Here is a 21,757-nt window from a genome sequence, read left to right as displayed (position 1 = left end):
ATGTTTGTAGATCAACTGTTTCCTGATGTGGATTTATTTTGGAGCTATTATAATATAAGCCATTATTTACAAAAATTGCATAACATTGCATTATTTCTGGCAAATGTTCTACTTATTCAGTGAAGAGATATAAAGGTTTGCTTCAGCTCCTTGTTCAATTTTTTTTAGTTAGGTCAATAGTTTAATTTCTTTACAATTTTGATTGTTTTTCCCTAGTGTACCTTAAGGACATGAACATATTTTAAATACAATTTTTTCTTTCCATTTTGTGGCTACTGTACATAACTGTAGCAATAATTCCAACTGTAAAACTATTATCCTTAAAAAGTTACTGAAATTTATTTTGAGGGGAGAAATTAAAAAGTTATATTTGTTTAAATTTGTGTCAGTTAATTCACAGTCTACTTTAAAGCACAATCAAACTAAATCTGTGTCTTCTGATATGTTTTACTTTTGAAGACAGGGAAGTCATTTAAATTACTGTAATATTTTTAAGGTACAATCGCCTGAAAAGTTACTATAAACATGGCAAGTCATGTTCCTCATAAATGAATCCATAACAAATGTGCTTAGCTTGCAGATAAAAGAGATGAATTTTTTAACTGCCAACTCCATAAACCCAAGCTCAGATCAGAAAGTCAAGATGGTTTTTTTCATTCTTGCACATTTGCAACAGTAATAAGGTTCTGCAGGCCAAATTATGCCCTCAGTTCCTACACCCCCATTGTAATGCACAAGTGAGCAAGCACTTTTTACTGATTAGAATTTAGTAAACAATTCTGTTGACGACGTATAGGACAATGGAACCCATAGACCACTCTAAGGCCTTGGCTATACTTGCGAGTTACAGCGCAATAAAGGAGCCCTGGGCGCACTAGCTCACTACCCGTCCACACTGGCAAGGCATGTACTGCGCTCTGACTCCGCGGTTACAGCGCTGCTGGTACTCCACCTCAGCGAGTGGAATAACATTTGCTGCGCCCCCGCTGGAGCACCGCAGCGGCAGTGTGGACGCCCTGGTCCTATAGTGCGCTCTGATCGGCCTCCAGAAGTGTCCCACAATGCCTGTGCTAGCCACTTTGGTCATCACTTTGAAATCTACTGCCCTGCCCTCAGGTGACCAACCGTCAGACCTACCCTTTAAATTCTCTGGGAATTTTGAAAAATCTCTCTCTGTTTGCTCAGCCAGGCGTGGAGTGCTCTCAGCGCATCTTTCCAGGTGACCATGCCTCCACGCGCCAGGCGATCCCCAGTATGGAGCAATGGCGAGTTGCTGGACCTCATTCGTGTCTGGGGGGAGGAAGCTGTCCAGTCCCAGCTGTGCTCCAGCCGTAGGAATTACGATAACTTTGGGCAGATATCAAGGGACATGATGGAAAGGGGCCATGACCAGGACGCACTGCAGTGCAGGATTAAAGTGAAGGAGCTGCAGAATGCCTACCACAAAGCCCACGAGGCAAACACCCGCTCCGGTGCTCCCCCTGCGACCTGCCGTTTCTACAAAGAGCTGGAGCTGGACGCGATACTGGGGGGGCGACCCCACCTCCACTCCGGGGACCACTATGGACACTTCAGAACCCAGTGCAACAAGGCAGGAGGAGGAGGAACAAAGCAGGAGCGAGGGTGCTGAGGCAGAGGAAGACACCCGGGAATCCCTAGATATGTGCAGCTAGGAGCTGTTCTCAAGCCAGGAGGAAGGTAGCCAGTCGCGGCAGCTGGTGTTTGGGGAAGGACAAACACCAGAGGAGGTTCCCGGTAAGCAGCTTTTATTTTGGGAAGGAAATTATTCGGTGCGGGCTCTTGGGGCAAGGAGGGTTAGGGCTGCATGCATGCCTAGATGCAGAATAGGGCGTTGATGCACTCTTTCACATTGCGGTAATCAGCCTCAGTGATGTCTTCAAATGTCTCATCCAGAACCTGGGCAATGCGCTTGCGCAGGTTTCTTGGGAGAGCCACTGTGGTCCTTGTTCCAGTCAGCCTAACTTGTCAATATCACTGTGCCGTGAGGGGTGGGGAGACCATTGCTGCACACAGGCAAGCTGCATATGGGCCAGGGCGGAAGCCACATTGCAGTAGAAGACCCTCCCTTGCTTCCCAGGTCACCCTCAGCAGCGAGATATCTTCCAGGACGAACTCCTGTGGAAAATGTGGGGACAGTGTTCAGTATAGGGGCCCCCTGCCACTGTTGGCTCTCCCCAAGGCACAGAAACCCAGAGGAAAGTACAGCCGTGAAACAATCAGTCATGCTTGACTCTGCTTACTCACCATTTTGGGGCTCCCGTGGGTTATGTGCACTCGCTTTGGGACGGGCAAATTATGCTATTGTGTAGACTGTGCTTGCCCTTAAGTATGGGGGAATCACTGCTCTGTCTGGCGTGAACAATGTTGTCTCTGTTAAGTGTTGCATTTTGCCTTTACAGATGCAACATTGAGATCTCAGCCGTCCATGTTATCACCAGCCAAAAGACTCCAAAGAATCAGAAAGAGGCCACGTAGAAGCAAGGAAGACATGTTGCACGAAGTAATGCAGCATTCAAGTAACGAAAATCACACGTAGAAGCAAGGAAGACATGTTGCACGAAGTAATGCAGCATTCAAGTAACGAAAATCAAAAAGTGCAGGAGTGGCAGGAGAGTGAAAGGAGGGTCTGCCAGCAGAGTGCGGATCACCGGCACCAAAGCACAGATCGGCTGCTAAGCATCATGGAGCGGCAAGCGGACTCAATACAGGCGCTCATAGCAATGCAGGCAGAACACTACTGCGCTCTCCCACCCCCCGCAGCCCTTGTCCCAAAACTCTTTCCCTTTTGCCCCCATGTCACCTCCAAGCCACTTTCCCCAACATCCGGATTCTTACCGCCACCAGCTGCCTCCAACACCTGTAGCTTCACCACCCAGCCCTGAAAACTGTGACCCTTACCCACTGCACTCAACCCTCATCACCATGCAGTATAGCCAACCTGAAGTCTAGCACTCATTGCACAGCACTCCAGACAGGACATACGCGAATCTGTGATTGTACCGTTCTCCACCCCACGCCCTTGGCCCTTTCTGTTTCTCAAGAAGTTGTCTCTTTTCAATAAATGGATTTTTTGGCTTTGAAAACATTTTTTATTATTGCATAAAATAAAAGATACCTTGGCCCAGGAAAGAAATAGGCACTGCAATTCAGCATAGCAAACACAGATTCCTACTAACACTGGAACCACTCCTGTGCAGGGCACCAGACGTTACTGGTAGCTTTCAGCCTCAAATTGCTCCCTCAAAGCATCCCTAATCCTTGCAGCCCCACACTGGGACCCTCTAATAGCCCTGCACTCTGGCTGTTCAAATTCAGCCTCCAGGTGTTGAACCTCCGAGTTCCATGCCTGAGTGAATCTTTCACCCTTCCCTTCACAAATGTTATAGAGGGTACAGCACGCGGATATAACCGCGGAGATGCTATCATCGACCAGGTCTAGCTTCCCATACAGAGAGCTCCAGCGGCCCTTTAAATGGCCAAAAGCACACTCCACAGTCATTCTGCACCTGCTCAGCCTGTTGTTGAACCGCTCCTTGCTGCTGTCAAGGCTCCCTGTGTAGGGTTTCATGAGCCACGGCATTAAAGGGTAAGCGGGGTCTCCAGTGATCACAATGGGTATTTTGACTTCCCCTACAGTGATCTTCTGGTCTGGTAGAGAAGGCCCGGCTTGCAGCTTCCTGAACAGGCCAGTGTTCCGAAAGATGCATGCGTCATGCACCTTTCCAGGCCAGCTTGTGTTAATGTCAATGAAATGCCCATGGTGATCCACAAGTGCCTGGAGAACCATTGAGAAATACCCCTTCCGATTAACGTACTTGGAGGCTACGTAGGCTGGTGCCAGAATTGGAATATGCGTCCTATCTATCGCCCATCTGCAGTTAGGGAAACCCATTTGTGCAAAGCCAGCCACAATGTCATGCACGTTACCCAGAGTCCCGGTTCTTCTGAGCAGGATGCAATTAATGGCCCTGCAAACTTGCATCAACACGATTCCAACAGTCAACTTCCCCACTCCAAACTGGTTAGTGACTGATCGGTAGCTGTCTGGAGTTGCCAGCTTCCAGATTGCAATAGCTGCCTGCTTCTCCATCATCAGGGCAGCTCTCAATCCCGTGTCCTTGCGCCAGAGGGTGGGGGCGAGCTCCTCAGACAGTCCCATGAAAGTGGCTTTTCTGATCTGAAAGTTCTGCAGCCATTGCTCGTCATGACGACGTGATCCCACCTCACCCAAGGCTTGTTCCCAAGCCAAAAGCGCGTGGTGAGCATGTCCTGAGCCACAAGCAATGTGCCATATCGTTCTGAGTCAATGGAGCCATTCAAGGAATAATCATTCCAACGCTGGCAGCTCAGCAGCAATTCCCAGCAAGGCTCCATTCCGCAAACCAAAAGGGAAGACAGAACGCTCAGGACAAAAAGTGGTGAAAGATGGCATCAAATGTGGACAGAAGCAAAGGGAATGCTGGGATGCGAACCGATGCATCATGGGGTATTGGGACAGGACCCAGAATGTCCCACACTCCCCACCCCCTTCCCACAAGCCACAGCGCCAGAATGGGAAGAGGTGCTCTCTGGGATAGCTGCCCCATAATGCACCGCTCCCAATGCCACTGCAAGTGCCGCAAATGTGGCCACGCCAGTGCGCTTGCAGCTGTCAGTGTGGACAGATTGCAGTGCTTTCCCTACTGCGCTCTACGAAGGCAGGTTTAACTCACAGCACTCTACATCTGCAAGTGTAGCCATGCCCTTAATTTTGTTGGTGCTAAAATGCTGACAGGAATAAAAAATAGTAGTGACAAAAAATAAGTTAAGTAATTATATATGACTGAATGCAGAGAGAGTGACTCTAGCAGATGCTTTTCTAAAAGATATGGTCTAGGAATTTTTGGGTGGAAGTTCTATGGTCCGTGTTATACAGGAGGTCAGCTTAAAGCATCACAGTGGTCCCTTCTAGCCTTGGAATCCATGAATTTATGAATAAGAACGTGCTGTTGCTACAGTTACTTTTCATAGAACTGCAATTTAAGGTATAGTACATCAAATTAGTACCTGACAAAGAAAAAAGTCTGTAGACTACATCACTTGTTCTTTTATTTAAAAGAGAACCACTTTTTCTTTCTACCTACTGTACTGTACCTTAGTTCTGCTGCATTGTGGCACTCTGTCATTTGCATCACTTCAAGTGTCTAGCTACAAAAATAGCCTAGACCAGAAAATTAATGCACTGGTGTTTTGTTTAATCAGTAGTTGTAATAAATTCTTACGATCATTAAAATTCCACTTTTCTCTAGCTGGTAACTGATGTAGCACTGTCCTACATTGCTTGATATAAACATCGCAAACTCAGTTGGTCCTGTTCCACCATCCCAACATAGTGTATTACATGTCCATTCTTCTTCAGAAGGTGTTAATTATTTAAGTACATTTTCATTAAGTATGTTTCCATCTTTGTAATCTTTAAAGGTTTGTTTAGCCTTTTGGGAAGAGAATTTAAGTGATCAGATGCACCTTTTTAGCTGGTGCCTCCCTCTTGTCTTTGGGCGTCCCCCTGAGAAGCTGGTATAATTAAATGCATGATAACAGTTCTCCTTCTTGATGGGGGAAAAACAGCAGAGAGTTGCCCACACCCCTCTGCTACATGGGCCTCGCTAACACGCGCAACACCATAGGCCGGTGAGCGTGCGATGTGCCTGGTCACATGACCCCGTTCCCGCCCCACCATCCCATGTCCGGCAGCCCTCTCGTGCCCCCCTCGGCCCAGCTCAGAGTCAGCCCCGCCTCTTTTCCCGAACAGGCGCGGGCGCCCTCTGTGAGCTCAGCTCCGGCTAGCGCATGCGCGGTGGGAAGCGGCCTGTTCCGGCTCGGCCGTGCGTGAGCCGGTGGTGCCGCGCCGCTGCCTCCCGCCCGAAGCGCGCTCCTCGCCTCACGCTCCCTCAGGAGCTCGCCCGGCTCTTGGGTAAGTGCGGAGTGGCCCTCGCCGGGGCAGGCCTAGTCGGGTGTCTCAGCCCAGCACCTCCCCTGCCCCCCTCAGCGCCTCCCTGCCTGGCACCCCTTCCCTCCACATCCGCCGCTGGCCCGCTCTCCTCTGGAGAGCTCCCGATGGGCACCGGGCGGCCGCTCCCTGTTTCCCTGCTGCCCCCAGCAACCGGCCCCGGCTCTCTCCTGCCCCATCCCCCAGCAACCGGCCCCGGCTCTCTCCTGCCCCATCCCCCAGCAACCGGCCCCGGCTCTCTCCTGCCCCATCCCCCAGCAACCGGCCCCGGCTCTCTCTTGTCAGCCAACAACTGCTCCTTCCTCCCTGCCCTAGTGCCCCTATTTCCCCTCCTAATGCTCCCTGCCTCAATGTAAACTGCTCCTCAGACATGTAAATTGATTGAAACAATTGATCTTACACCCTCCCCCATCTGCTGACCTGTCAATGTTTATTATACAGGCCTCAGCAAATGGTCCTACCTGATTAGAAAGTATCCTCCTCCCTCTCCCTGTTTACGCTTCCCCAATGTAACAGCTTTTATTTATGAAGTTTCTTCTCTGTTTCCAAAGGGTGTTTGGAGTGTTGCATGAGCAAAAATACTGTTATTAACATAAATAATAAGAAAGACAAAGATAGCAATGTTTTTCAAAGCTCTCTGGGCTTGTGCAGAGACATAACCAATGAGATTAAGATGATCTGTGCGTAGTTATTGCTCATTGGAGGAATTGTTGACCCTCCAAAATCAGATTTTTCTGGGGAAAATGAGGGTGAGGCTGAGGCCAAGGCCAACACTTGAGCTGAATAAGCATTGCAGAATCTTGCACACACACACACAAAAGTTAAATCTCTGATAGGGATAGGAAGAAACTTATTTTGTGGGCAGGTTATTTTATAATTATCCACTATGTTGTTTATTTCCCCCACACCTTTCTCTAGAGAGCATCTGGTACTGGCTGTTAGAGAAAGGATACTGAACTAGATGGACCACTCTGATTTGGTACAACACTTCCTATGTCCCCAAGTAAAGGTCTGTTGCTTTTAATGGGCATTCTTGTCATTTGCAGGGCCAAGATGAGTTTGTTTGGATCAACCTCAGGGTTTGGAGCTGGTGGTACCAGCATGTTTGGAAATACAGCAACAGATAATCACAACCCCATGAAGGTACTTGTATTAACCTACTTGTAAACAGTGGGTATCAGGCAATCTCCTTTCCATGAATTAGGAGTGAACATGATCATGTATTTATTTATTTTCTCTCTTTCCCCAAACTCATTCTTCCTAAGTATTGAGAAGTTTCAGGGTTTGTTATCAAATGCAGTATGAATATCCTTTTTTAATATGCCCTTTTAATACTTTTTTCATGTACTATCTATTTTGCAAAACTCAGTGCTTTGTTAATTTGCACTATGACTAGAAGACACATTGTTAAGTTCTATGACGTATAAATATTTGGGGTTTTGTTTTGTTTTTTTGGCTTTTTTACAGGATATTGAAGTTACATCTCCACCTGATGACAGCATTGGTTGTTTAGCTTTCAGTCCCCTAGCATTGCCGGGTAACTTCCTTATTGCAGGATCCTGGGCAAATGATGTAAGTATTAAATGAGCGTTGTCTGTAGAAAGGACAGTTTAAATCTCTTTAGCCTGATACATACTTACCTACTCTTGTTACAAGTTATACTTAAGATTGCTGGAGTTTAAAGATTGGAGGAAAAGAGCTTTTTTCCCCCATTTTCCTTTATTTAATTGACAGAAGTTTGCCTAAAACAAGTTTTGTTGTTTCATCTGAAAAGTCAGTTTTTCCCTTATTTTCTTTGTGTCATTGTATAGCTCTAGGGCACAGAAAATAACTTTTAAAAAACAGAAATATGGTTTTGTAAACATGAAAATCAGCAAAGGGCAGGCGTAGTACCCGAAATTACTTTTAATAAATTTTTTGAAGTTGACAGCATTTCAAGCTGACAGTGTCATTTAAACTTCAGCTCAAGGGAATGACTTTTACTTCTTGATTCTGTGCTCTATAACGGCTAGTCCAATTTGTATATCTGTAGAGAGGACTAGTCTCTGTAGCATATGTATTTGTTACATTTGTCTGCTACTTTCACTAAACAGAAGAAAATAATCCCCTCCTCTCCATATCTGTTCCTCAGGCAGTTGTTGTATGCTATGCAGATACAGGTTATGATTCAGAGTATTGTTGTAAGAGGTTGGAATTTCAGCAGATGCAGATTTTCCCAAACTGTGGTATGTGGACAGCCAGCAGTCCACAGTGAATTAGTCTCGGTGCTGGCTCCCGCCTGAATAGTTCCCTAATTTTCATTTTCAAAGTGAAAAGTTGGTGTAGTTTATGTATGGATGCTATTTGATTTCCAGTAGGAGGTGAGGTGGTCTGTGCAATTGTGAATGGGAGGGAACGTGGTCCACAAGTCAATCTCAATGTTAAGATGTTCATGCTGTTAAAAGATTGGGGTCTCCTGAACTAGACAAAGTTCAGTCCAATATCAAAGATCTTGCAGTTCCCAGTTTAATTTACATTAAACAACAAGTATTGAGCGAAGGGAGTTAATGGTTTTTCTGAACGTTTTCAGTAATTAAAAAAAACCATGAATCTCTATAGCATTTGAATTCTTAATAGGTGCTCCTATTTATCGTTCCTTTCTCATAATACAAAAGTAATGGGCTATTCAGTGAAATTGTAAATGTAAAAGAAATTGATAGAAAACATTCCTTTACATAGTGCTTAATCTGGGAAACTCATTGCCACAAGACATCGTTTAAGCCAAAAGCTTGGTACAATTTGAAAAAGGATTATCCACAGTTAAATGTACACTGGTAAATATAGGAAATGCTCCGTGTTGCTGACATCAAAGGCAAAATCCGAAAGGGTTATGATTGGCAATTGTATGATTGTAACTGTTGCCTTTCCTCTTCCCTTCTTCCCCTCCATCTAAATTCGGTGTGTTAAGTAAGGGTAAGTTCTTCAGGACAGAGGCATTGCCTTGTTTCTGAGAGACATCTAGCACATTCCTGGGTACGTAAACAATAGTACTATATTACTAAATTGATATGTGCATCTTTTCTCATAGGTTCGGTGTTGGGAAGTTCAAGATAATGGACAGACAATTCCGAAAGCTCAGCAGATGCACACAGGGCCTGTGCTAGATGTGTGTTGGAGTGATGTATGTTCCTTTGTTTCAAAAAGTATTTTCAAAGAAATTGATAACTTTATCCAGAAAACAAATATCTTTACTTCTAGTTTCAAAACACACACAGACTTAAAATGTAGATAATCCTAAAATTGTAGCATAGATTTTTGTCGTCTAAATTCATGGTTCGTTTGTTTTAATAAATTAGACTACTACTTGGGTGTACAGATGCAATGGTAGGAGGTTGTTTTAAGCTGTTAATAGCTAGTACAGTTTTCAATAATTTGTGGTAGTACAAAAGGCCTTCCATAAGTCTTATGTACTGGAGTGAATTTCACCCTAGAATATTACTACTTTAAGCATAATGACAGGTTTCAGAGTAGCAGCCGTGTTAGTCTGTATCCGCAAAAAGAAAAGGAGGACTGGTGGCACCTTAGAGACTAACAAATTTATTTGAGCATAAGCTTTCATGAGCTACAGCTCACTTCATCGGATGCATTCATGTAGCTCACGAAAGCTTATGCTCAAATAAATTTGTTAGTCTCTAAAGTGCCACAAGTCCTCCTTTTCTTTTTACTATTTTAAGCATAATTGCGGAATGTTTTGTTTCATTCCCGTTCATAGTTTGAATTTTGTGCTCTTTCAGTTTTGATCAACACTTTTTTGTTCTTTGTTTTTTCTCTCACAGTTTGGTCTATGAATGAAATTATTTTTAGGGTTTTGTTTAAATTAATATGTGAGACTTCCTTACATGAGTAGACTATTATGACAGTTTGAAACTGCATGGTTATGATTTGACCAATTAAAACACTTGTCAAAAGTTAGTAAATACTAGTATCAGTATATTCTTCTGTGCAATATTTTGTAAGTATTGGAAAAAGGAAAACAGTGGAATATTGGCATGTTGTTCGCTATCCTCTTTTAAAAAAAATAAAATGCCATTCCTTTGAGATCTAAGATGCTTCTCAGTTTTTTGGGGCATCTTATCTTGTGTGTCCACTCTTTGATTAGAAAAAGCATTGCATATTTATAAGACTAGAAAACAATTAGGAGAAAGGTATGAAGTAGAATTTTGGACTGCTGTTAAGCAGTAGAACAGGACAATATCAGTCTATTCAACTGGATAGCAATCTCAACGTGTTTGTCAATTCAGATAAATGTAGTGACAAACAGTACATAACGGTTGAGAGAGTGATTCAGATAATGAACATTAGGCAAAATGCTGTTTTGTATGTTTGTTTTTTGGACAATTGGCCTGATTCTCCATTATCTTTACTCCTGAGGGCATTCTGCGCCAAATAATTCAAAATTATGCGCACAATATTGTAAAATTCTGCAATATTCTCCAAGTTTAATTTGTCAATAAATAAATGCAGAGTCTCCAGCATGGCAGTGGGGAGCACAGGCCACTGGCTGCACGAAGGTGAGAGATCACCCTGCAGCCTCCCCACCCCCTACCTTTGGGACACGGACTCAGTGGTGACGCTGCACCTGACTCTGACACAGCACAAGGCCTGGGCCTGCTCCAGAAACACTCTGGAGCCAGGTGCACCAGGTGTGGGGCAGGCAGGTTTAACCAGGCAGGATCCAAATGTGGAGGGGCTCAGCGTGGGGGGGATCCAGATGTGGGGTAAGAGGATTCTGTGTGAGACAATCTGGGTGCAGGCAGCTTGGGGGTCTAGTGTGTGTGTGTGTGGGGGGAATCTGGATGCACAGAGGCTCGTTGGGCGGGGTGGGGCAGGTGCAGGGGCAATGGGACTCTGCAGGGGTTTCCAGGTAAAAGTGGTTGGGGCTTAGCGGAGAGGTCTGGGTGTGGGAGTCTCAGCAGTGGGGTCTGGGGGAGTAGGGCATGGTGGGGTGGGGGTCTGGATGCAGCTAGTTTGGGATCAATGGTATGGGGGTCTCGATGGGGGGGCGCAGGTGGTGCAGAGGGGTGGGGCTCACCAGGGTGGGGGTTTGAGTGCAAGGAGTTCAGTGGGGGTGGTCTGGGTGCATGGTTGGGGCTCCGGAGGTGGGGGGCCTTGGTGCAGGGGTTCCAGATGCAGGGCTTGAGGTTCAGTGGGGTGGGGTTCAGTTATGGAGGGCTAGGGGGGTTCTCAGTGTACAGGGTGAAACTTGGTAGGGGTGTCTGGGTATGAGAGGTCCAGATACATGGAGATTGGGCAGATGGGGGAGCAGCTCCCTTTACGGTGACCCCTCCCCCGACTGCTGAGGAGCAATGGGGGCAGGAAGTGGGGAGGATGCTGAGCTTCCTGCAGCTGGGGGAAGTTTCTGGGGGTGGGTCTGACATGGCCCCAGCCACTCCATGCAGGGAAAGAAGTCTCATCCTCTCTTGCCTCCAGCCCAGCCAGGACTATCAGCTGATCCCGACTTGGAGTAGGAGCCACTCGCTGGGGTGTCCCCAACCTGCGATGGTTTACCTCTCTGCCAGCTGCTCCAGGTGCCTGAAATGATGTACCTGTGCAGCTAGGGAGTGCTGCGTGACTGCTCTTGCAGCTTCCTTTTGCTTCCCTGTCAGAAAGTCATTTTTATGCGGGGGACATGAATTCTATACACGCGCAGTGAGTGGCACAGAATTCCCCCAGGAGTAGGTCACCTTGCACCGAATATAGTCGCTTACTCCTATGCAAATACTCTCAGAATAGTATTATTATACATACCCATTTTATTAAATGACTACACAAGTACTAGGCAGTGAAGAATCAGGCCCAGCAATTCTTTAATGGGTATTGGATATTACAAACATAAAATTACATGTACTGTGGTGCAGTTAATATTTAATCTTTTAAAATTATGAAACTGAATTATTTTTCTCTCATTTTAGGATGGGAGTAAAGTATTTACTGCCTCTTGTGATAAAACCGCCAAAATGTGGGATCTCAACAGTAACCAGGCCATACAAATTGCACAGGTAAGTAACTCCCAAGTTCTTTCCCTCAAGAGAGATGCTAAAGCATCACTTCTTTTAAATAAATCTTTTAAAAAAAAGGAATCTTTACTATCAATTTAAAATAACACTCAACATTTTCCAATTAGATGAGGAAGATGCCTGTCAAATTGCTAGCTAAATTTTAAGGTGGCCGTAACTGATGATTACTGGGACCTAGTTAAATCAAATCTTAGGCAAAAGTCCTGTGTGCCCCCAAGGGATTTCCCATCCCTTACGGCCTCCCTGTAGCACCCAGCTGCAGACTGATTCCTCCTTTGATTACCCATTGTTGCTTCTCCACCTCATTTTGGCTCCACTTTGCTTTCTTTGTTTCAGTTACCCAGTCCTCTGTGCTGCTTTCTTGCTCTGTTTCACTGATAGTTTGTTCTGCTCTCCAGTCTTTTTTACATAGATTTTGGATGAGCTCTAAGATTGTAGGAAAACAGAGCTTATATGTAATTGTTGAGTTCTCTTTCATGAGGGTATTGACTTCATAAGTGCACTGTTAATAGAATCTGATATCTACATTCAACTTTAGTGCATATTTTTACTCTAATATGAAACACTTATTTCTGTTAATGTAAAGTCTCTATGATATGTGAAATTAAATAAGTGAAAATGTTCACTCTTTTCTTATAGTTTAGTTGTGGTGAAGCATACAAATTTTGGTTGTAGTGGTGATTTAATAAACATTTATATCCTGCCTTTGTACCATTCTTTTGCTGTACACAACCAAAAAGTGATACAGGCTGTTATTTTAAAAGAACGTATGTGCATTGTTCTTGGTTGTTTTCCTTTAGCATGAAGCCCCCGTTAAGACTGTCCATTGGATTAAAGCACCAAACTATAGCTGTGTGATGACAGGAAGTTGGGATAAAACTTTGAAGGTATGAAAATTGTACCTGATAAATGGATTTTATACTATGCTAATATACGTAAAACTGGAAGCGTTTACTATAAATTTTGCTGAAATATACTAATTTAAAAAATCAAGAGGTCACTTTTATTGGTGATAATTTCTAGCCCTAAGAAAATGTGTTTTATCCCCCTCTGGCCAGTTGTAAACAACTTAAAATGAAAATGTGGCCAGGCTCATTGTGCTAAAGTAATCAGTTCCAATATTTCTAACTGCTTATATGGTAATTTGATGGCAAAAGAAATTCTTCAAGTCTTTTAAATCCATTGATTTTCTTTTTTTCCTTAGTTCTGGGATACACGATCACCAACTCCTATGATGACATTACAGCTGCCTGAAAGATGCTACTGTGCTGATGTGGTAAGCCAATCAATAAACTCCTGTTTCGTAAAAATGAAATTTGTGGGAACTAGTTTGCTCAGAGGATTAATGGCTTCAAAGCCCATGATATCTAGGTCATATGAAACCAGCCCAGGTTACTATTAAATAAAAGTTACTCTTTGACAGCTGTTTGATCTCAGTCTAGTTCCAGGTGGATCGACATTCCCTTCCTATGAAGCACTAGTAGTGGCCTTCTTGGCATTAAGAGGAGAGGGGCCAAAAATAGAATTGACACTGAAACTGAACTGCCCTTGCTTCCTTGCCCATATCAGAATTTATGCTTCGTGTTGGAAGAAGCCTGTGCTACTATTGCCCTTGCTGTACCTATTCTGCAGATAAAATTTTCAGTCTATGGGTCACCTTCTACCAGAACTAACAGTCTTGCTCCTTTGAGTTGACTTTTTGAGGGGTTTGGGTGAAATAAGTAACTTGAAGGAGATAAAATTCTCTGTTGTGAAATTAACGTAGCCTAGTCTCTTCCAACCAGTCCCTCTCGTCCTTGTTCAGGTGCATCCCATGGCAGTTGTCGCAACTGCGGAAAGGGGTTTGATAGTATACCAGTTGGAGAATCAGCCTTCTGAATTTAGAAGAATAGAATCTCCACTGAAACACCAGGTAAATCATTAATTATATTTATTACAAGTTTATTAATGCAGCATATAAAATGGTGGTTTAAATTCTTAAAAATAATAAAAAATTAAAACTACATTCTCTCCATTCCGTATAGTTTGTGCCCCTGAATACACTTAGACTTTCAATGTGGTGTATATTCTGCAACTCTGTTGTACATATCTCCTTCCAAGTGGATGACTTCAACTGAAAAAGGTTTCTTGAAAACACATGGCATTAAGAAATGTATTAAGATTTATTTCAAATGAAGTAATTTGACTGGCTTTCTTTATAGGAATAAGGAACAGTGAAAGACTATGCATTACAATATTTTAATGAAATATATCTGAATATTTACAACTAAAATCAGGAACTATTTTAGTTAAATACTAAAAACTTTACAGTTCAGCTTAATGGGACAGATCCTGCAAACCCATTGCAAGCACATTTTGGCACCTGTGGAGAGGAAGACTTGCAGGATCAGGCTCACAGTTCAATTTCATTATTGTTTTTAATTTTGGTCCAAAATGTCAGTCTCCCTTCTTCCTGTTTGTTCTTAACAAGACTAATACAGTGCTGTATTGTATAACAGGTAGTTCTTCCAGAGAAGCAGGATTGATGGTATCTTGCTAGAATATAGTAATTTTTCCTCACTATATTAATGTACAGTTTGGGACATGGAATTTTGAGAAATCTTTCAAATTCAGTCATGTCACCTAATATGCAAAAGATTTTTGTATGTGTAATTCCTTGGTGAAGGAGGAAAGCTGTTGTGTTCGTTTTGAGGGAATGTCTGCTACTGATCCCCAAGTGAATTCAGAAATGTAGATATTCAGGTCCAAATTTTCAGAGGGGCTTTGACCCATTTTCTAATATTGTATGTGCTTTTCTCCGTGTGGTGTTAGTACATGCAGTGAGTTGTGCCCCCATAGAGAGGCAATGTTTAGAAAATCTGGCCTTAAGCTTCTGTCTAAAATGCTCTGTATCTTTCTCAAATTTAGCATCGCTGTGTTGCTATTTTTAAAGACAAAGTGAACAAACCTACTGGATTTGCCCTTGGAAGTATAGAAGGAAGGGTAGCGATTCACTATATCAACCCACCAAATCCGTAAGTGTGATTTTTAAAACACTCTGCATTATATTGTTCATTTTGAAATTAAGAAAATGTGAAGGAATATCTTTCTTTTCAGAGCTAAAGATAACTTCACTTTTAAATGTCATCGCTCCAATGGAACAAATACATCTGCACCTCAGGATATCTATGCTGTAAGTATTCAGCACATCATTGCATCATATTTGTAGTGCAGTTAGAAGCTACATACACATAATAAACAATTTTGTATGAAATCTACCATTAATGCTCTTTTCTTTGACCTTTTCTTGTACCTAAAGTGTTCTTTTGCTTATGCTTAGAGGAAAAATTATATGCAAATATTAAAATAGGAGTAGGCAAAGTATTCTGCCCTTTGTTATAAACAACCAAAAAACCCACAACTTGGCTGACTTTCTATTAAGACTTATTAGGACAATGCATTCAATATATTTTTCTGTACCCAAGTTTTTGTTTATGGGAAAACATAGTACTCATTAAGCCTCTGCTTAAGAATCTGTTCAACACCAAGGGAATTACTGTGTTCTCTAATGGGAATTTGTATTTAAAGTATACCTGGTCAGGAGGAACAAATGATTTTTGGCCAAAAAATGCATTGTCAAGACTAAAATGCAACCAGTCTTAATTTAAATTAGGTAAATCTGCACATAATATATTTACACTCACTGACTACAGTATATGCAGTGTAAAACTCCATCTTGTCTATTGTTGGTTGTTTTATGTGATGGTTTGTATAACTGCAGGTAAATGGGATAGCATTTCATCCTGCCCATGGCACCCTTGCAACTGTAGGATCTGATGGTAGATTCAGCTTTTGGGATAAAGATGCACGAACAAAGCTAAAAACATCAGAACAGCTTGACCAGCCGATATCTGCTTGTTGTTTTAACCATAATGGGAATATTTTTGCGTATGCTTCCAGTTATGACTGGTCCAAGGTAAGAAGGATTAACATTTAAAATTCGTATCAGTGGTTGTGAACTAAGAAGACAATATTTCAGTAGTCCTTTTCATCTGAGAGTCTCAAAGTTCTTTACAGGTATTAATAAAGTCTTCTAAATACACTCGGGAGATTGGGAATAGGTTGATATGGGATCACTTTAGCCACCTTTCAGATGAAACTTAGCACAGAATCAGTACATAGTTGTTTAAGCCAAGAAACAAAGAATATCTTACCCAACTGAATATAGGCTGAACATAGTTACCTGATTTAGGAATTTGTTCCAAATGTGAATGCTAATGGGAAGAATACCGTGGGATCATACCATAAGTAAAATTGATACTGCATCTCTTCCAAAGAGCACACCTAGAGCACTGCTAAAAAACATGCTGGGACATGGTTACTTTTATTAAACAAGTGGGTGAGTGTTATGTATTTAATTTCCAATACCACTTTCTACAGCTCCTTTGTGATGGTTTAAGGTCGGTCTTCCCAGTATGCACTCGGAGCGAAGATATTGAGACCTGATAGAATCACAGAATGAGACAATACAATTAGTAGTTTGAAAAAAGGAAGGTTGAAATCTAACCAATACTAATAGTTGTTTACAGTAGCATTATTCTTTCTATTATACCTTGTGTTGTACTTTAAATTTGATGAAGTATCTTTCATTTCCTGTTGTAAACTGTTGGAGATTTGCTGTTCATTCTTGAACAGTGGCATGTCACATCTCAGGAGTTCATTTGTAGATAAAGTGATATCTGTATGTAGTTAAATTTACTAATGTGCTTTATGGTCCTGCTGGATGAGAAACACTATAATTTTACTTTTATTGTTACAGTCAAAGACATAAGCCTTTTACTTGCATGAATGGGACACGTTGGCTTATATGAACTAACTGATCTTTCAGATCTGTAGATTATGAACTGATATTTAGTAGTGAAACTTGAGTTGGTAGGCAGTAAGTCTCCTTTCTAGATTCCATTTTTCTTTCAAGGAATGAAAGTCCATAACTTAACTATTACAACCCAATGCATAATTTTAATGTCAGTGTCTGAATAAAGAAAACCAAGGAAATCCAGATGCCAGAAAAGAGAGCCAGATTTTCAAAGAGACCTAAGATCTTACGTGCCTTTTAAGACCTGAATTATTCATGATGTTATTGCAATGGGTGTGTGCACTTGGCATTTGTATATGCAAATAAGTATTGACAGTTACTCATTTTCACATGCGGAATACTAGATTTATATTCACAATTGATAACTAAAAGTAATTGTATAATTGTGTGTGGACCCTGCACTTCACTGTTTGAAAATTTGGCCCTCTTTTGTTTGGCTCAAAAGACAGAATGTACAGTAAGGCTGTAGTATCTTTATAATGTCCCCTCTTCATTCTTATCCCTGTCTAGAACAATCTTTTTACTTCTCTTAACTCCCAAACTACTTGAATTTTGCATGTAAAGCAAAAGTTTAAGGAATGTTCCTTCACTCTAAGCTTAAAGACCTGTTTTGAAAGTTGCCTTGCTTAGTGAATTGTTTCTAATTATAGTGCACACCCACCAATATTTCCCCTGGGTTGCATAGTAAATCTGATCTTTAAAAGTCCATATTTTTAAATTGTAAAGTCTCACTAAATCGAATTGACGGAATGTTCAGCTTCTTGTATTTCAAGATTAAGTTGATACTTTGAATAAGATAAATATAGCTAACTTTTTTTCTCTTTTTTAGGGCCACGAATTTTATAATCCACAAAAGAAAAACTACATTTTTCTGCGTAATGCAGCAGAAGAGTTAAAGCCCAGGAATAAGAAGTAATGTGTATAATTCTGACTGGTGTTACAGCATTACCTTTCTGCCACTGGACTCCCTTGAGGTTGTCAATTTTGGATCGCTAACATTTAGCAGGAAAGCCTATAAATAATACCAAAGTGTATTCTGACTTGCTGGAGAACATCATTTGAATTATGTATTCTGATGTGTACAGGAGCGTCTGATATTTGCAGGATGACTTACCATACATCTGTTCCTCTGCAGTAATTGCTGTAAAATCTCTAAATTCAAGACTGGTATTACTCTACTGTTTAGAAATGCAAGTATGTCTATGCGAATATTTTACCATTACTACAATAAAATATGTACATTTACAATAGTTCTGGAAAACTTGTGCAGATACTGTTTCTTTTAACTATTTGGGGAATTATGAATAACTTGTCTCAAAGGGGGCTGGTCATTCTGATTTTAATATAGAAGCGTTAGCGACTGTATAGCAGAAAGAAAGGCATTGCAAATTTGGTTTTCCTCAGGGTTTGGATTAATTTGGTATTTATGTATGTGACCAATAATCGTGACGAAGATCCAACATAGAACAGAGAGGCCTTGTGCAAACTCTTCTTTTCTCTTTCCGTGTACTCCAACAGTGTACTTCAGTCCTAACTTGCAGTGCCCTTCCTTATCCCAGTCCTAAGCAGAGACTGCCAGTTGCGTCAGGTGGTATAGTTCAGTAACATGGACAGACAGCTAATGGTTAAGATGTGACCACCAAACTGATTTTTCACTTGTGGCCTAAACTGTTTGATCACCCAGATGTTTGTCTCCAGAGTTGAAAGGCTGTTCTTTTAACTCAGTGTGCCACCAATTTCCCCATAACATTTTTGTCAGGCTGAAATAAGGCTGATCACTTTAATACTGGATAGTTTATAGTGCAGGTGGGTTTCATCCCTGACTAAACAGTGCTGTGAAGTTAAGCAAAAATGATGTGGGTTTTTTCTGACTCAAATCTGCTACTGTTTATTTTTGTTAACTAAATGTTGTACACATGCCAAAGTTTTTTTTTCTTTTTGAAGCTGACTGCTTATTATTCCTTTTGAGTATTATTTTTGGGGAAAAAATGGGGCCCCCATGTATACAAAGACGTGTCTTATTGTAAAGATCTCTGTAAAAATATACATTGTAACACTTGTGATTACTGATTCATAGCTACATTTAAAATAAAATTTTTACTAAATGCTTTTGAGTATTCAGTAGTTCTAAATCTCCTTTAATAATATGAATAGAATGCAATGAAAGGCCAAGAAGCCACTTTTGGAAATGTAGCACAAACATGCTTGCCTGATGCAATTTCAGGTTTCTCTTCTAAAACTAAAGCAACAGCTAAATGCAGTTGCACAAAAAATGTCTTGAGTTGGAAATCTACCTCATTTGCCACTTGCCATTTCATTATAAATCATTCCTGTGGTTTTTGTCTCAATGCTACTCCTCTTAGTTCATTAAATATAAAGGCCTTTTGTTTAATGGAATTAATCAAGTTCCTTGGTATCTCAACAGCCAACCACCTGGCAGCATGTTTTTGGTACAAATGAATCATGCTATCATCAAAATCTCTTGCTCAATGGTGCTCCTCTGTTTGCAGTGTTGATTTAACAGCTGTTAGCTGCATTTTTGAGGAATAATCATGCAATATGCCACTATTTCTCAGAGGTGCTCTTTATTATGTTTAATTATCCAAGATAGGTTTCTACCCTGTACTGCTATGTTTGTCTGGTTTTAGTTTTCAAGTGCACAGAATGGAGTAGTTTCCCATTCTTTTTGTAATAGAGATGAGAATTTCCAACTGTTTTAGCCGTGACTGGTTGTTTGCTTAAGCAGTTATTATTTTGTTGAATGTCATTTTTTAAGTTTGCATATGTTTTCTGAAAGAAAAATAGTATTGTAATCATTCGTGCTAAGCATATTTCTAGTTTCTACAGATGAATTAATGCTATGAATGCCAACAAGTACTGAGCAGGCTAAAGGTCAACTTAATCCAATGTTGAGAAAAAAGTTACATTAACTGTGTTGTGGAGGACTTTTGTCCCCCAAATGCATTCAGAAACTAACAACAACTCTTCAATGTTTTAGGCAAAAAAAAAATTAGCTATCAAATTGAAAGAACTAATAGGAGTCTTATTCAGTGTAAGCCTATATGCAGTTTTCACACATCAGCATCGATGTGGAGTGGTCAGCACATATAAATTCATTCCCCTCATTGCTTATGGCTCTTCTAGTCGGCTGACCTTGGACAAATGTGGCAGTGTCCACTGTCAAGTTTTCTAGGTGCTCCCGTGGTGGCTGTTTTTTTTTGTGGGACGCAAGGACGAGAGTGCTGCTTTGATGGGCATGGTGAGATGACAGGTATCAAGGATTCTTCTCTTTGTATCTACAAGTTGTTGTTCTCCTAGATTGACAAGAACAAGCACCTTTGTCTTGGGTAAGCATGGTGCCTAGCAGGACTGTTGCAGACCCAAATGATGAAACTTGCAATATCAAGCATGTTAAAGAAAAGAACCATTGGCCACCTATTTATCTTGCACCTGAGGAGTACATTCTTGCAAGGTGATTCACGTTATCAACACCACTTTTAGTGTCATTGTAGTGGAGAATTAGATGGGGTTTCTTTTTGTCTCCTCCAACAGCCTTGTCTTGATACATTATTACTGACTTGCCCTTCTTTGGAGCATCAGAAACCAGGGTGAGTAGCCCAGCAAACCCGAACACTGATGACAACGTTTCTCTGTTGCTATGTGGATACATCTCATTGTGTATATCTATCTTGTTTCATCGGATTGTTCCAGCATAGGTCAAATTTTTGTTAAGTAGATCTTCAGTAAGCTGAATACTTGTGAAGAAGGTATCCCACACTACATTTCATCCGATCTTGTACCAGGACTGAACACATGATCCTAATTGGCTGAAGACTAACTTGATGAACAATCAACGGAAACATGGTCTTCCTTCTCAGAGCAACTGTCAACATAATCTCGCACAAAGGCACTATCACCTAATATGTTGTCATCTCATGACAACTTGCATTCAGAGTTGCAAATCATTTTTATATGGTCAGAATATTGTGCTTTTCATTTGCCATCTTGAATTGCGCAACACACACAAGTCCCCTCAAGAATCTCCTGAGTCTGCAGTATTTGGAGGGCCACGATACCTAGATAAAAACTCCCCGCAAGAATGTTAGGCAAAGAGAGCCAGCATCATTCTGCTTTGTCTTGGGGATACCCAACAAGCCTGAATTTGAAAGGACAAACCTCCCTGGAGTGCCTTCTGCTTTAGGGTAACTATATGCAGTACCGCTGTTAGCAAATGTTAATTATTATGCTGCAAGATGCTCACTTGAAGCAAACATGTACATAAAACTACTAAAAAGACAGGATAACAGTGCAAGACGTTTGGAGTACATTTGTACCCCACATTTTTAATATAGAAAAAATGTTTTTGTTTTTGTTTTTTTGCTCAGTTGTGTACATGTGCGTAGGTGACAATGTCCTAAAACAGCATAGTTGGAGGGACACTTTATGAGTTATCGCAACATGTGCTTCTGGGATGCAACATTACTCCACGAATGTGGATGAAGGTTAAGTGTAATAATTGATGACAAAATATTTTATTCTGACCTGTGTGTGCAACTTCCGCTGGTACCATTGTGCAGGGGAAAAGGGAGAAGCTGAATGTACTGTCTTTTGTTAAGAGTTTAAAAATCTGATTCCTTGTTCAAATAGCCACATTTTAGTAAATATAGAAAAGAAATTAATTTGTCACTGGCGAAGCAGGTGCAACTCCACTAGCTTAAAAGGAATTGTGACTGCTTATGTGAGTGGTGAATTTGGCCGAGTTATATTTTCATTATGGTGTGTGGAACCAACAGTGATACTCCCTTTGCTTGGCAGTTTAGCTGCATGTTAACGTGT

At 41.5% G+C, this 21,757-nt stretch overlaps 1 protein-coding gene across 1 annotated transcript; it reads left to right on the top strand.

Moving 5' to 3' along the window:
- The first annotated feature begins 5,825 nt into the window (after positions 1–5,825).
- On the top strand, positions 5,826–19,026 carry RAE1 (ribonucleic acid export 1). Its single transcript, XM_084646451.1, has 12 exons — positions 5,826–5,974; positions 7,057–7,153; positions 7,478–7,582; positions 9,078–9,170; positions 11,962–12,048; positions 12,867–12,953; positions 13,271–13,342; positions 13,871–13,978; positions 14,974–15,080; positions 15,163–15,238; positions 15,827–16,021; positions 17,751–19,026. Exons 2-12 carry the CDS (start codon positions 7,064–7,066, stop codon positions 17,835–17,837), a joined length of 1,107 nt encoding a protein of 368 aa, XP_084502577.1. The 5' UTR covers positions 5,826–5,974; positions 7,057–7,063; the 3' UTR covers positions 17,838–19,026.
- Positions 19,027–21,757: the final 2,731 nt, after the last annotated feature.

Source organism: Lepidochelys olivacea (assembly GCF_965140295.1).
Source record: "Lepidochelys olivacea isolate rLepOli2 genome assembly, chromosome: 13".
Classification (NCBI taxonomy): Eukaryota; Metazoa; Chordata; order Testudines; family Cheloniidae; genus Lepidochelys; species Lepidochelys olivacea.
This window is presented reverse-complemented; position numbering and strand designations above follow the sequence as displayed.

Bases quoted from the DNA above. Each gene is read 5' to 3' on its own strand.
- RAE1 (XM_084646451.1), top strand. From the start codon at position 7,064: ATGAGTTTGTTTGGATCAACCTCAGGGTTTGGAGCTGGTGGTACCAGC. The intron at 13,343-13,870 runs GTAAGCCAATCA...GTCCTTGTTCAG, and splicing joins GATGCTACTGTGCTGATGTG to GTGCATCCCATGGCAGTTGT. The intron at 15,239-15,826 runs GTAAGTATTCAG...GTATAACTGCAG, and splicing joins CACCTCAGGATATCTATGCT to GTAAATGGGATAGCATTTCA.